The 16311-nt window shown below is 47.8% G+C and overlaps 1 protein-coding gene across 1 annotated transcript in view; it reads right to left on the bottom strand.

Moving 5' to 3' along the window:
* Window positions 1-397: 397 nt before the first annotated feature.
* Window positions 398-16311, bottom strand: part of LOC147125400 (glypican-4-like) — a 263841-nt gene continuing 247927 nt past the window's right edge. The window contains exon 4 of the mRNA XM_085995209.1: window positions 398-870. Coding sequence (XP_085851335.1) covers window positions 398-870 — 473 coding nt within the window. The remainder of the gene's footprint in view (window positions 871-16311) is intronic.

Raw genomic sequence — 16311 nt, 5'->3', positions numbered from 1 at the left:
ACAAGTTGCAGCAGGCCAAGAAACAGCCAGTTACCCCTACTCTCAGCCATGCCCCTATCTATGCTGTCTTTGTCCCATTAATATCATGGGTCTGCATCAATAGAGCAAATCTCATACCCGGCACTTTATCAAACACATCTGAGCTATGGAACAGGAAGTCACTCAATGCAGTAAATACAGCTGAACTGAAGCATTGTAAAGAGGATCAGGTCAATTACTGAACTGGTAAAGTATGAGATTATCATTTAGAGCAAGAAACAAAAAGGTGAAAATGGTCAACTGGGATTCTGAAAACAGGAGAGTTGTGTGGGATTAGTTCTTATATCCCTGGAAAAGAAAGCTGCAACAAGACTATGGCGAGTAAGCTGGAGAGACCAAAGCCTGGACTACACTTTTGTTATGGTACAATACTGTAAGCTGCAGCACTGGATAAGAGACATTGTACAGCTTGATCAAAGCAAAATTTCTCTTTACTTACTGTGGACACTTTGCTCACTACATTTCGTGCCACACCGAGGCCTTGTGCAAAGATTCGAGCAGCGATAAATGCCCTCGTCACCTGAAGCTTCAGCTTGCGTGGTACGTCTCCAAACGGCTTCAGCTGCTCCGTATATTTGCTAACGCATTCCAGGTATTCTTCCGTGAAACGGTACTGAGGGTTGACCAACTGAAACATCCGCTCCAGGAGACGGTCCCAGAAGTCACTTAGCATGTCGTTCAGGTTTAGATTTCCAAACATGTAGTACTTCTTCAACTCCTTAAACAGGTCCTGAAATACCTCCGAGTTTTGCGTATACAGTTGACCATAAGTCCGTACAAACATGTCATTCAAGGATTTCTCTGCATTTTCCAACAGCTCCTTGAAGAATTCTGTGGAAAATGAGTGATCAAGTTTTAATGACATCCATTATTTGATGATTGGTTCAATTTAGTCAACAATTTCTAACATGAATATTCATACCCATTATAACAGACATAATTAGACAGTTAAAATGCCGTTCCAGTAATTGAGCTGCAGGAATCGACAAACAAGGACACACTGACCCAGGGATCACTCACTCACTCACTCCCTGGTCAGACTCCTCTTCTTCTTAGGTAGTCCCTCGGAACCGAGGATGACTTGCTTCCACATTAAGAATGAGTTCTCAGGTGACTGATGAGTCCAATACGGGACCTACAATCTGTCACAGGTGGGGCAGACGGTGGTTGAAGGGGCGGGTGGGTGGGTGGGGTGCTTGGGTTGACGTGCGCTCTTTCCGCCCACCCCCCCCCCCCACTTTAAGGGTCATCATTATGCTTAACGATTTTATAACAGCAACCGTCTTCCAGGTTACTGCCAACCCATGCAGAGGTGGTGAATGGCACATATTCAATGCAAGTTCCTTCTTTAACCCTTTTCCAATCATTACATGATGCACAGGAAGGACAGAAGGATCACTCCCTCCCTGATCAGACTGACCCAAGGATCACTCACTCCCTCCCTGATCAGACTGACCCAGGGATCACTCCCTCACTCACTGGTCAGACTGACCCAGGGATCACTCCCTCACTCACTGGTCAGACTGACCCAGGGATCACTCCCTCACTCACTGGTCAGACTGACCCAGGGATCACTCACTCCCTGGTCAGACTCCTCTTCTTCTTAGGTAGTCCCTCGGAACCGAGGATGACTTGCTTCCACATTAAGAATGAGTTCTCAGGTGACCTGATGAGTCCAATACGGGACCTACAATCTGTCACAGGTGGGGCAGACGGTGGTTGAAGGGGCGGCTGGGTGGGTGGGGTGCTTGGGTTGACGTGCGCTCTTTCCGCTGTTTGCGCTTGGCTTCCGCTTGCTCCCAGCGAAGAGACTCGAGGTGTTCGGCGCCTTCCCGGATGCTTCTCCTCCACTTTGTGCGGTCTTGGGCCAGGGATTCCCAGGTGTCGGTGGGGGTGTTGCACTTTTTCAAGGAAACTTTGAGGGTGTCCTTGAAGCGTTTCCTCTGCCCACCTGGGGCTCTCTTTCCGTGTCGGAGCTCCGAGTAGAGCGCTTGTTTTGGGAGTCTCGTATCGGGCATGCGGACGATGTGACCCGTCCATCGGAGCTGATCGAGCGTGGTCAAAGCTTCAATGTTGGCCTGAGCGAGAACACTGATGTTGCAGGATCTTGCAGAGGCAGCGTTGGTGGTACCACTCCAGTGCTTTGAGCTGCCTGCTGTACATGGTCCATGTCTCTGAGGCCTACAGGAGGGCGGGTATCACTGCTGCTCTGTAGACCATGAGCTTGGTGCTGGGTTTGAGGTCCTGGTCTTCAAACACTCTCTTCCTCAGGCGACCGAAGGCTGCACTGGCACACTGAAGGCGGTGTTAGACTTCGTCATCGACGTCTGCCCTTGTTGACAGTAGGCTCCTGAGGTATGGAAAGTGGGCCACGTTGTCCAAGGCCTTGTCATGGATTTTGATAATCGGGGGCAGTACTGTGTGGTGGGGGCAGGTTGGTAGAGGACCTTTGTCTTCTGGATGTTTAGTGTAAGGCCTATGCTCTCGTATGCTTCGGTGAATGTGTTGAGGATGGTTTGGAATTCGACCTCAGAGTGTGCGCAGATGCAAGCGTCGTCTGCATATTGTAATTCAATGGCAGAGGATGGGATGACCTTGGATCTGGACTGGAGGTGACGGAGGTTGAACAGTTTCCCGTTTGTTCTGTAAATTAGCTCCACTCCAGCGGGGAGCTTACTGAGGGTGAGATGGAGCATTGCAGCAAGGAAGATCGAGAAGAGCTTTGGTGCGATGACACAGCCTTGCTTGACCCTCGTCCATACATGAATTGGGTCTGTGGTGGATCCGTTGGTCAGGATCATGGCTTGCATGTTGTCATAAAGCAGGCGGAGGATGTTAACAAACTTTTGAGGGCAGCCGAATTTGAGGAGGACACTCCATAATCTCTCACGGTTGACAGTGTCGAAGGCCTTTGTGAGGTCAAAGAAGGCCATGTACAGCGGTTGGTGCTGTTCCCTGCATTTCTCTTATAGTTGACACGCGGCGAAGATCATGTCAACTGTGCCCTTTAGTGGGCGGAAAATGCATTGCGACTCTGGGAGGAGCTCTTCAGCCACTCACTCACTCACTAGTCAGACTGACCCAGGGATCACTCACTCCCTGGTCAGACTGACCCAGGGATCACTCCCTCACTCACTGGTCAGACTGACCCAGGGATCACTCGCTCCCTCCCTGGTCAGGCTGACCCAGGGATCACTCCCTCACTCACTGGTCAGACTGACCCAGGGATCACTCCCTCATTCACTGGTCAGACTGACCCAGGGATCACTCCCTCACTCACTGGTCAGACTGACCCAGGGATCACTCGCTCCCTCCCTGGTCAGGCTGGCCCAGGGATCACTCCCTCACTCACTGGTCAGACTGACCCAGGGATCACTCCCTCATTCACTGGTCAGACTGACCCAGGGATCACTCACTGGTCAGACTGACCCAGGGATCACTCCCTCACTCACTGGTCAGACTGACCCAGGGATCACTCACTCGCTCACTGGTCAGACTGACCCAGGGATCATTCACTCACTAGTCAGATTGACCCAGGGGTCACTCCCTCACTCCCTGGTCAGACTGACCCAGGGATCACTCCCTCACTCACTGGTCAGACTGACCCAAGGATCACTCGCTCCCTCCCTGGTCAGACTGACCCAGGGATCACTCCCTCACTCACTGGTCAAACTGACCCAGGGATCACTCCCTCACTCACTGGTCATGGTGTGGAGATGCCGGTGTTGGACTGGGGTGGACAAATGTAAGAAGTCACACAACACCAGGTTATAGTCCAACAGTTTTATTTGAAGTCACAAGCTTTCGGAGCGCTGCTCCTTCGTCGGGTGAAGTGGAGAGATGCATAAAGACACAGCTTATATAGTCAGAGAATAATGTCAGATGATTACAGGTAATCTTTCTAACTGCCATTTATCACACCTCGGCAGAGAGATAATCACAGCAATCAAAGGTGTGAATGGTGTCCAAACAGGTCAGTCAGGAAAACATTACATCAAAGAACAATGAGGTGGGGTCACAAGGGGTAAAATGTTGCAGATGCTGGGGGGCCAGAGGGGGCAGTATCGGAGCTTCAGGATTGCTTCGAACGCACTGATTGGGGCATGTTTGCCCACAATGACATCGAGGAATTCGCATCCACAGTGCTATTCTACATCAACAGCTGCGTCGAGGTCGTCACGACCCACAAAAATATCAGGTCATACCCCAACCAGAAACCCTGGATGAACGGAGAGGTCCGCTCACTGTTGAAAGCACGCGACGCAGCATTTAAATCTGGCGACGCGGCGGCTTACAGAGCAGCTAGGACCAACCTAAAAAAGGGTATCAGGACTGCCAAATGGAAACAGACACTGCGGATAGAGGATCACTTCCGCAACAACTCGGACCCCCGGCGCATGTGGCAAGGCATCCAGGCCATCACTGACTACAAGGGCAAAAACACCAGTCCCCCGGTCAGCGACGCCGCCCTTCCGGAGGAGCGTAACAACTTCTACGCTCGCTTCGACAGGGACAACAAGGAGCCGGCTACCAAAGCCTTGCCACCCCCGGAAGACCAGGTGCTCACTCTGTCGACCTCCGACGTAAGGGGCGCTTTACGCAGAGTGAACACACGAAAGGCTACTGGACCGGATAGCATCCCTGGACGGGTACTCAAGGAATGTGCTGATCAGCTGGCTGATGTCTTCACCGCCATCTTCAACCTGTCATTGGCCCAGGCAGTAGTCCCTACATGCTTCAAGACCGCCACCATCATTCCTGTGCCTAAACAAGCGGCTGTGACGTGTCTGAACGACTATCGACCTGTCGCACTCACACCCATCATAATGAAGTGTTTCGAGAGACTGGTCTTAGCCCACATCAAAGCCAGTGTTCCTGCCTCCCTTGACCAACACCAGTTTGCCTATCGGGCAAACAGATCAACGGAGGATGTAATCACAACTGCTCTACACTCGGCACTGAATCACCTAGATGGTAAGGAGACCTACATCAGAATGTTGTTTATAGACTACAGCTCAGCATTCAACACTATCGTCCCCAACAAGCTGGCCACCAAACTCCAAACTCTTGGCCTGAACACTTCCCTCTGCAACTGGACCCTGGACTTCCTAACAAACAGACCCCAGTCTGTCAAATTAGGCAACCACACCTCCCCCCCTCAACCCTGAACACGGGGGCCCCACAAGGATGTGTGCTGAGCCCCCTCCTCTACTCCCTCTTCACCCACGACTGTGTGGCTGTTCATGGTTCCAACACCATCATCAAGTTTGCAGATGACACCATGGTAGTAGGCCAGATCACCAACAACGATGAGTCAGCCTACAGGGAGGAGGTCCAGCATCTCGTGAAGTGGTGCGCCGACAACAACCTGGCCCTTAACACCAAGAAAACAAAGGAAATAATCGTGGACTTCAGGAAGTCCAAAGGCGGAAGTCACACCCCCATCCACATCAATGGGGCGGAGGTGGAAAGGGTGGCCAGCTTTAAGTTCCTCGGAGTCCACATCACGGAAGACCTCTCCTGGTCCCTCAACACCTCCTCTCTGATGAAGAAGGCCCAGCAGCGCCTATATTTCTTGAGGAGGCTGAAGGGATGTAATCTGTCACCCCCGATCCTCTCTAACTTCTACCGCTGCACTATAGAGAGCATCCTGACAAACTGTATCACGGTATGGTACGGCAGCTGTAGCTCCCATGACCGGAAAGCCCTGCAGCGGGTAGTCAAAACTGCCCAACGCATTACCGGCACCCAGCTACCGACCATAGAACATATATATCAGAAACGCTGCCTACGGAGGGCACGGTCCATCATCAAAGACCCTACCCACCCCAGCCACAGTCTGTTCGCCCTCCTACCATCTGGAAGACGCTACAGATGCATTCGCACCCGTACGACCAGATTTAGGAACAGCTTCTTTCCCAGGGCTGTCATCCTACTGAACTCCACAAATAAACACTAAAGCCTGCACATCTGCCGATGCACTTTATTATGGTCATATTTATGCTAATATATATGTACAAATGTATGTTGAAATGTTTAAGTGTCCTAATCCAAATTGTACACTCTCGGGAGCCGCAAGCCTACATTTCGTTGTACTGCACTTGTGCACTAACAATGACAATAAAAGTTGATTTGATTTGATTTTGTCTGTATGGAAAACAAAAAACATTTTCTTTGCTGGAAATCACAGCAGGTCTGGCTGCATCTGTGTAGAGAGAACAAGCCAACGACGACTCGAGCCTGGATGACCCTACGTCAGGTGGGGTTACATGTAGCGTGACATGAACCCAAGATCCCAGTTGAGGCCGTCCTCATGAGTGCGGAACTTGGCTATCAGTTTCTGCTCTACGATTTTGCGTTGCCGTGTGTCTCGAAGGCCGCCTTGGAGAATGCTTACCCGAAGATCGGAGGCGGAATGTCTTTGACTGCTGAAGTGTTCCCCGACTGGGAGGGAACACTCCTGCCTGGCGATTGTTGCGCGGTGTCCGTTCATCCGTTGTCGCAGTGTCTGCATGGTCTCGCCGATGTACCATGCTCCGGGGCATCCTTTCCTGCAACGTATGAGGTAGACAGCATTGGCCGAGTCACATGAGTATGTACCATGTACCTGGTGGGTGGTGTCCTCACGTGTGATGATGGTATCTGTGTTGATGATCTGGCATGTCTTGCAGAGGTTGCCGTGGCAGGGTTGTGTGGTGTCGTGGTCGCTGTTCTCCTGAAAGCTGGGTAATTTGCTGCGAACGATGGTCTGTTTGAGGTTAGGCGGCTGTTTGAAGGTGAGTAGTGGAGGCGTGGGGATGGCCTTAGCAAGGTGTTCGTCGTCATCGATGACATGTTGAAGGCTGCGAAGAACATGGCGTAGTTTCTCCGCTCCGGGGAAGTACTGTCCCGTGTTTGTCTTCTGAGGAGGTCTATGCGATTTTTTGCTGTGGCCCGTCAGAACTGTCGATCGATGAGTCGAGCGTCATATCCCGTTCTTACGAGGGCGTCTTTCAGCGTCTGTAGGTGTCCATCGCGCTCCTCCGGTTACGCAGCTGAAATTGGCAACTCAGGAATGTGTCCCGCCCCCACCGCCCAATGGGAGTTACCATGTGGGATAGCTCTGAGCCACATATCAGGAAAGTCGCTAGATCTACGCCGGGTCTGTGCCAATCAGAATGACATTGCCTCAGTGAAATGATCAGGTGAGGGAGGGAACAGGCAGCTCCCATCACCCCATCATGGTTTCACCACCCCAGTTCCAAATCCACAGGTATGGCAGTCAGATGGAAAGATTTGGGCTCAGTTGTAAAGACTCCATATGATCAATTAGCCTGCAGTCACATCATCCAAGGTCATACATGATGCATGGTCATTTGGAGCGGTACGAATGTAACTGTACCCCAGTAACAATCTAAAAACACACACACACACAGAAAGTTGCTTTGGATTCAAAGTCAAAGAATGAAGATCTGTTCAAATCCAAATTAAGTACTCCCATCTCTGACTTCTTCACACAGTGATTGCTGGATCTCAGATGGCCTCAAAGGGCAGGACTTTACCAATAGGGAACACAAGCCAAGTAGTAACTGTGCTTACAGCTCCCAGCAAGCAGTTCAAAACGACATAGCAGAGGCTTGGGGGGTGGGTCACTGCAAACCCTCTGGAATGCAGAGAACCTAAAAAATGTTTCATTTTCAGGGTGAGGAGAGAACTGAACTATCTAAATGCATCAAATTTGCAGGATTAGAACCAAATTATACTTCATAATAAAATAGTCAAATTGGCTATTAACTATGGGATGATTCCATTAATAACTCAATATTTTCCTCAGTTTCTGCTTCATTATCTCCAAATGCTGAATTTGTCTAGAAAAGAACAGAGGAGAAAGCTCCAGCAATAGAATTAAACTTTCAGCTCATCTAGTTTTAACAGGAGGGAGAAGGAAAAGCTGCAGTTCTGTTGCACTCAAAAGGACAGAGGAAGAGATAAACCGAATCCGTTCAGAAATAACAGGCATGGTTTGTATATTGCTATATACACACACAAATTCAAAATGTTTAGCCAAATTCCTTTAATGAGAGTTTAGTTCAGAAGAAACTTCAAAGCAGTTTCCTGCAACAGAGGCTTCGTAAGCTAGCTAGTAGACAGGACTATAACTCTCTAACCATTATAACAGACCTCAACAGGAAATACCAGCCATGGGAACTAGTGCTCGAGGTTCATTTGAGTTTAGACAGGGGACCATAAACCTTCAAAAATCAATCTTCCTTAGCCTGGGTCAACTGGGTTTCAAACCCAACAGGGACCAGGAGGAGCAAATTATCAAGTTAACAAAAATCCCTAAAAACAAAGGCCCCACTATGAACAGTATGAATGAATACAGATAGGTTAGAAATTGTTCACTTCCACAAGCTCAGAAGTAGTTTTAAGTCACTTAGACCATACTGGAATGTACAGATTGCAAGCTACCAAATCAAATGATATTAGCAAAGTGAAATTAGCAACTTAAAACAAGAATGAAATCCTGCATCTGCTCAGTGACGGAAACTCCCACAGCTGAACAACAACAAATTAGATCTTTAATCAAAATTTCAAGAACATGGTGCGAGGCTGTCTTTTTAAAATAATTCACAGGAATTTGCAATTTTCTGGCATCAGAATGTTGCAATTACTCCATCAGGAGGGGCAGCTGAGAGAGGGCGATACTGTTATAGTACATCGTGCGTGTACGCTACACAGCTGGATCGAGGGGTTTATCCTGACTGACCCTGATACAGTTGTATCGAGGGGAATATCATACCCTGTGCAATCACCAACACCTCCACCAATCGCAGCTTGCACCCCCCTTCACATCTGTGACAAAGCCTCCAGCCGCAACACTTCAACAGTCTGGAATTCCCTCACCAAACCCCAGTGCCCTGCTTGATTACTCCCCACTCAAAAATCTATGACTACACCTCGAGTCACTTCCCTTAAACGTCTCACAGGCATCTCTGTTCATGCTTTCCCACCCAGACACGTTCTAATACATTAAACACACCAATGTAAATGCAACCTGTTGCCTCACACAAGCTGCCCTACCGTTCAAGGCCAGGGAGCAGTGCATTTTAAAAGCATCTTCTGTAAACATGTTAAGATGGTTCCCCTACTTGCATTCCAACATTACAGATCAGTGGTAGAAGCTACCGAGGGCCTTCATCAGTTTCATCAATTTATCTTAGAATCTCATCATCTTGCCCCAGAAATGCAGGGTGAGATGAACAAACTATATAGTTCCAATTTCAAACTGGTGGTTCTGAGGCAGAAATACAAAATGTGAGCAGGATCAACTAGACAAGTATCCAGTTTTACTCTGTTCTGATGAAGGGTCCCAGACCTGAAATGTTAACTCTGTTTCTCTCTCCATGGATGCTGCCTGGCCTGCTGAGTATTTCCAGCATTTTCTGTTGTTAACCCAGTTTTACTCCTTCATTTATGACACACAGTTCTTTTAATTACCAATAAACTCAATGCCTCAAGACTCTAGTCTGGATCCAGTACTCTTCTGGATTCATAATATGCAGGCAGATGTCTCGTGGCTACAATGCTCGTTGCAGTTAATGCACAGGGACATTCTCACTGGAGGTTGTAATGTGAGTTTGATCTTTTTCTTTAATGTGCAACTGTGGAACAATAGAAATCCCCAAAAGTCCAGAAATTCACTGTTCTAGCAGCAGTCTTCATAGAATGAGCAAACAAAATCTCATACACAGCCAAATATAGTTTCTGGTACAGACATTCGAGAGGAGCTAAAAACCCAGAGGAAAATCTTCACGTCACTGAAAAATACTGAACAGTCTAGGGCAACTAGGGATGGGCAATAAATGCTGGCCTTGCCAGCGACGCCTACATCCCATGAACGAATAAAAAAATGTTTTAAGAACAATGTTAGTAGAATATTGAAGGGTTTGAGGAGAGGAGCGAGCGAGATTATTCTACGTGGGATATTAAAGGGTACAGGGAGTGATCAAGAGAGTGGGACTAGATTAGGTGGCATAGACTTGATGGGATGAATGGCCTGTTTGTGTGCTGGAACATTCTACGATTTGATGAACTGACTGCCAATCATGAATTCTTTCCAGTGTTCCCTTTTTAGCAAAATCAAAACTGGTGGAAAGGCAGGATTAGTTATTCCAGGAGTGCCACAAAGAAACAAAACAGACAAGGATTCACAACACGTCGATTTCCTTCAAAATGGTGCAGTGTCTAAAGTAGGTCAGTTGTAAAGTTTGTTTAAAAAAAGTGTGTTGTTACTGTGACCCTACTGTACTGCCGGAGGTTAGTAAAGGAACACCGCCTAATCACATTGCATCACACTCCAGAAGATTTATTCACCATAACCTGAACTGCACTCACTGGCATTTGCTAATGTGCTGGAGACATTTTTATATACAATCCTCCATCGACTTGAAACAAAACCTAGAAAATAGTCCAAGTACAACAGTCAAGTCTCTTGGAAATGCCCAGTGTTTTCTGGTGTGTCTGAGGCCTTCATCGTGTAATATGGAACCATGTCTTTGGCAGAGTCACGCACACATGGGAAAAGCACCGCACCCTGCAGCTGTTCTACAGCTGAGATGGATAACATAGAGCTCGAACCCGACAGATAAAGGGAATTTAGGCAAAATAAACCAAGGATCTGCATTCCTAGTGTGAAAGCTAAAACAAAAGAGACAGCAGACAGACACCAGAAAAGCATTCTGCTCAGCGCTTTTATCTAAAGCTCTTTGTTTTCATGGATTAAGCTTTATTTACCCGAGTTTCAAAACCAAATTGTTCTGAAACTTAAGACAGAACTTGAAACCAGAGCACATTCTAGAGTCTGGCGAGAGCTCCTGCTGCAACATTATTTTTCTCACAGCTTGCTGTGAGCTCATTGCTTCTCCACCCCATGAAGTGTCACGGACAAGATGACATTAATGCATCCACAGTGTATTCTGCAGCTGGGCTACACAACTTACTTCAAAAATTCAGCTAATTAAAATTAATTAATGGCATACAGCTCACTGAATTCCAACGCACTGCACCATTGAGTGGCAAAACTCCTAATTCAACAAAGTTACGTTCCTGATGTTAGTCAGAATGGGGCGATACTGGGCAGATGTATGGCGTTTCCCCCCACAACAGGGATAGAGATCGAAAAGATGGGGAGGTGGGGGGGGGAGGAAAGAAGAAAGTCAGTGACACCATTATCACACCCCACTTACACTGCCAAGCAGCAACTGTAGAGACTGGAAAGGAGCTCTATTTAACAAGGGGAGGGAAAGGATAAAACAGCTCAAATTCTGACTAGCAACCTAGGAGACACCTCATATACAAACGCAGTGTTACATGAGGGAGGAATGTTGGCCAGGACCTCCTTGCTCTTCAACAAAAACTATGAGATCTCTTGCATCCAGCTGAGATGGCAGGCAAAGTCTCAAAGACAGAAGCTCTGATAAAACTATACTCCCTCAGTGTCACACTGAAGGGACAGCCTACATTATGTGCTCAGGACCAAAGTGGGGCTTACATAAGAACATAAGAAATAGGAGCAGGAGTAGGCCAATCGGCCCCTCGAGCCTGCTCCGCCATTCAATAAGATCATGGCTGATCTGATCCTAACCGCCAATCTACTATCACAGAACCATCTCCTGAATCTAACAGAATTAGACACGAAATAGGAGCAGGATCAGGCTACACGGACCCTGGGCCCGCTCCGCTACCCACAGGGCCATGACCGATCCGAACCTAGACTCATGTCCAAATTCCTGCCCGCTCCCCGTAACCCTTAATTCCCTTTACTTCTAGGAAACTGTCTATTTCTGTTTTAAATTTATGTAATGATGTAGCTTCTACAGCTTTTTGGGGCAGCATATTCCATGGACCTACCACCCTCTGAGTGAAGTAGTTCCTCCTCATCTCAGTTTTGAAAGAGCAGCCCCTTATTCTAAGACTATGCCCCCTAGTTCTAGTTTCACCCATCATCGGGAACATCCTCCCCGCATCCACCCGATCCAACCCACAACCCACAACCATCCGACTCCGAGGCAAATGCTACCAACTGAGCCAGGGTAATATTTAGACAGCCATGACCATCTCCCACACTTTCTCAATAGCCAGTCATGCACGATAGACAGATCAAATACTCCTCTAAGATGGGCCTTCATTGGCTGGAAAGCTATTGGGATGTCCTGAGGTCGTGAAAGGCACTATATAAATAGAAAGTGTAATGATATCAGCAAATAGTGATGTTATTTGCCTGTTTGATTATGATGCCTTATCAGCATGTTTGCATGTATTGATTACTTATGCCTGACCAGCAGAGGTCATGTGACAGAGACAAGCAGTTTGGTTTAGTTTCAGTTTCGTTCTAGATGCATCACTAGCTTGATGTCTCCTGTAAATGCTGTATAAAGAGTTGAACAAGCTTTAGATTAAAAGACATTGGCCTAGAAATTCACTTGGGCGCGGGCAGCTCGCTCGCGCCCAAAAGTTAGCGCTGGGCGGGGAGGCATTAGCGCACGCCGTATATTCGTCTTCTGCGCCCCAATTCGGAAGCGGGCGCTATACCAGGGTGTGCCCGCCTCCGTTTGAGGCGCTGCAACTGAATATTGGCGCGCTAGTTGCCGCAGCGCCACCCGATGCGGTGCGGCAGGCTGCGGTACTGCAGGCCTCCTCCTTCTCTTAAGGGGGAGGTGCCTGCTACGGCCGGAGCCCCGATCGCGAGTGCCGGCAAAAGAGCCCGGCACAACGGAGAAGTGCCGGGCTCCACAGAAACCAGCCGGCAATGCCGCGGGGGGGGGGGGGGGGGTGGAGGAGGCCAGGGAAGGAGGTGCGGGCAGGCGGCCGCCGAAAAAGTGGCCGGCCGCACCTTCAGCTTTAAAGCGCCCCACTATGGCAGCAGGACGGCCCCGTTTTCTGTTCGCTGTTTGCGCCCGCTTCGGAGGAGGCGGGCGCAAATAAATATGGGGATCGGCGCGGTTTCGGGGCGTTACAGGCCACCGCGCACACCGATGACGTCATCGATCCCGGCGCAGCACTAATGGCTACCGCCGCCAATACCGCTGCACTCAATTTCCGCGCTACCACCCCGCCGGCGCAAAAGACCTCTTTAGGCGCTAAGTGGGCGCAAGGCCCACTGAATTTCTAGGCCATTCTCTTTCATAAATGTCTCGTCATTGAACCCACAAAGAAATCAATACATGGTGTCAGAAGTGATTGAAAGAGATGAAGAGAAAAAATCTGAAGTTAAATCAGCTCTCCACAAATTAGCAAGCCAAAAGAGAACATCGTTGCTTCCCATTGGAGAATAGCTAACGAAGTGAAAAATGGAAGGTTTACACCCACCGGCGACGCTTCAGTTGACAGGTAATGTGGCTGAAAATTGGAGGAGATTCAAACAACGTGTGGGGTTGTATTTAGCGGCAATCGGAGCTGACGAGAAAAGTAATAAAAAGAAATCGTCACTGTTCTTACATGTTGTGGGTGATGAAGCGCTGGAGGTGTATAATAACTTCACATTCGCTGCTAATGGAGACAAAATGAAGCTAGATAAAATAATGGAACAGTTTGAGGCCTACTGCATACCTAAACGTAACGTGACGTTTGAGAGGCACAGATTTTTCACATGTGTACAGAAAACGGGTGAGAATATTGATCAGTATGTGACTGAACTGAGAAACCGAAGCAAAACATGTGAATTTGGGGGACTGACAGACTCACTGATAAAAGACAGACTGGTGTGTGGTATTCCAGATAATGGTCTAAGGGAAAGACTGCTAAGAGAGCAAGATCTAGACCTGGGAAAAGCCATAGCACTGTGTAGGGCTACAGAGACTGTGAAGTTGCAGGCAAAGGAGCTGTTCAGTGACAATAGCTGCAACGTGGATGCAGTGAGAATGAACGGACACAAACCGGTTAACAAAAAGAGCGCCAATGTGAAAAGAGGCATGGCCAGCGAACGAAAATGAAAGCGACAATCGAAAGTCATGTAGTCGATGCGGTACACAGCATCCACCAAGAAAGTGACCAGCATATGGTAAAACATGCAATAGTTGCAACAAGAACAACCATTATGCCCGTTGCTGTAAGAACCAAATGCAACAAAGCAAGGTCCATGCAGTAGATGAAAGCGACATAGAGGAGTTCTATGTAGATGTTGTGTCTGAAAACAAAAAAGAAGAGGCTGGATGTTGACACTAAAAGTGAATGACATACACATTCCATTTAAATTGGATACTGGAGCACAAGTTAATGTGATATCAGAGACTGATTTTAAGAAAATTAGACCCAGACCAAAGATACATGGAATCAAAGTGAAAGTGACAGGATACTCAGGTACTGAAATACCAGTGAAAGGAAGATGCATTGTCAAAGTGACACACAAGGACAGAGAGCACACGTTAGCATTAATCGTGGTGCCAAAGGAGGTGCAAGCCATACTAGGTTTAAAAGCCTGTGAGAGACTGAACCTGGTAAAGAGAGTCCTCGTTGTGGAAAGCGAAGGAGAGACAGTCTATGATGAACTCATGAAAGAGTACAAAGACCTATTTAAGGGTCTAGGCTGGATTCCAGGAGAACACACGATCAGAGTAGATAAAAGTATGACACCGGTCATACATCCATGCAGAAAAGTTCCGTTTGCTCTTCAAAAGCAACTGAAGGCAGAGTTGGACAGGATGGAAAGCCTGAACGTGATTCAGAAGATAGATGAGCCAACTGAGTGGGTGAGTTCCCTCGTCGTAGTGGACAAAAAGAATGGAAAGCTCAGAATTTGCCTGGATCCAAGAGATCTAAACAGAGCAATAAAGAGAGAGCACTTCAAGCTTCCTACACGTGAGGAAATCATGGCACAGTTTGCAAATGCAAAATATTTCAGCAAGTTAGATGCATCATCAGGATTTTGGCAGATGAAGCTGGACGAAGCAAGTTCAAGACTGTGCACGTTCAACAGTCCATTTGGCAGATACAGATTCCTAAGGTTACCATTTGGCATTGCCTCAGCTCCTGAAGTGTATCACAAGACTATCCATATGATCTATGAGCACCTGGAGGGAGTTGATACATCAATGGATGACATCATAGTATGGGGAACCACGAGAACTGAGCATGACGAGAGACTGAAAAAAGTGCTGGAAGCAACAAGGAAAACAAACCTGAAGCTGAATAGAGAGAAATGCCAGCTCGGGGTGACAGAACTGACATTCGTGGGAGATATCCTTAGCGGTGAGGGCGTCAGACCAGATCCCAGAAAGGTGTACGCCATTGAGAATATGCCAAAGCCACAATGCAAAAAGGACGTGCAGAGGTTTAATGGAATGATCAACTACATGGGGAAATTCATATCCAACCTCTCAGAAAAGATGGCGCCACTGAGAAGACTAACTGAAAAGAACATAGAATGGGAATGGAATCATGAGCATGAGAAGTCATGGAGCGATCTAAAGAAACTGCTCACAGAGGAACCAGTTCTGAGGTTTTATGACCCAGCGAGACCCATCAAGATATCATCAGATGCATCACAGAGTGGGCTCGGTGCCGTTCTTCTGCAAAAATATGACTACTGGCAACCTATTGCATATGCATCGCGCTCAATGACAGGCGCGGAGACGTGATATGCTCAAATAGAAAAGGAGCTGCTCAGCATCACATACGCCTGTGAAAGATTTCACCAGTTTGTGGCAGGACAAGCAATCAGTGTAGAGACTGACCATAAGCCCTTGATTGCATTGTTCCAAAAGCCACTAAATAGCTGTCCGCTTAGAATACAAAGAATGATGATCAGGCTGCAACGCTATACACTGAATGTTGCGTACACACTGGGTAAGCTGATGTATACAGCAGACACGTTGTCCAGAGCTGTTGACCCAAGTGAGCCCGCAAACACCACAATGGATGAAAAAGTGAATGCCTACGTGGGCATGATCACAAGTGCACTGCCCATAGCAGATGCAAAAATGGAGCTCATAAAGACTGAGACAAACAAAGATGAAACAATGAGACGACTGAGGAAAAGCATCTTGGATGGATGGCCCAACATGAAGCAAGACTGCTCACCTGACATGGCAGAGTACTGGAACTGCAGGGCGGAACTATCAGTGGTCGAAGACATCATCTACAAAGGAAGTAAAATAGTTATCCCAAAGAGTCTGAGAAAAGAGATGTTAAAAAAGATCCATGGAGGACATCTGGGAATCGAAAAGTGTAAGAAAAGAGCACGAGAGGTGATGTACTGGCCACGAATCAACCAAGATGTGACAAATGAGGTGT

The sequence above is a fragment of the Somniosus microcephalus genome, chromosome 1, assembly GCF_052327205.1.
Source record: "Somniosus microcephalus isolate GS21.2 chromosome 1, FLI_Smic_1.0, whole genome shotgun sequence".
In the NCBI taxonomy this organism is placed as follows: Eukaryota; Metazoa; Chordata; class Chondrichthyes; order Squaliformes; family Somniosidae; genus Somniosus; species Somniosus microcephalus.
This window is presented reverse-complemented; position numbering and strand designations above follow the sequence as displayed.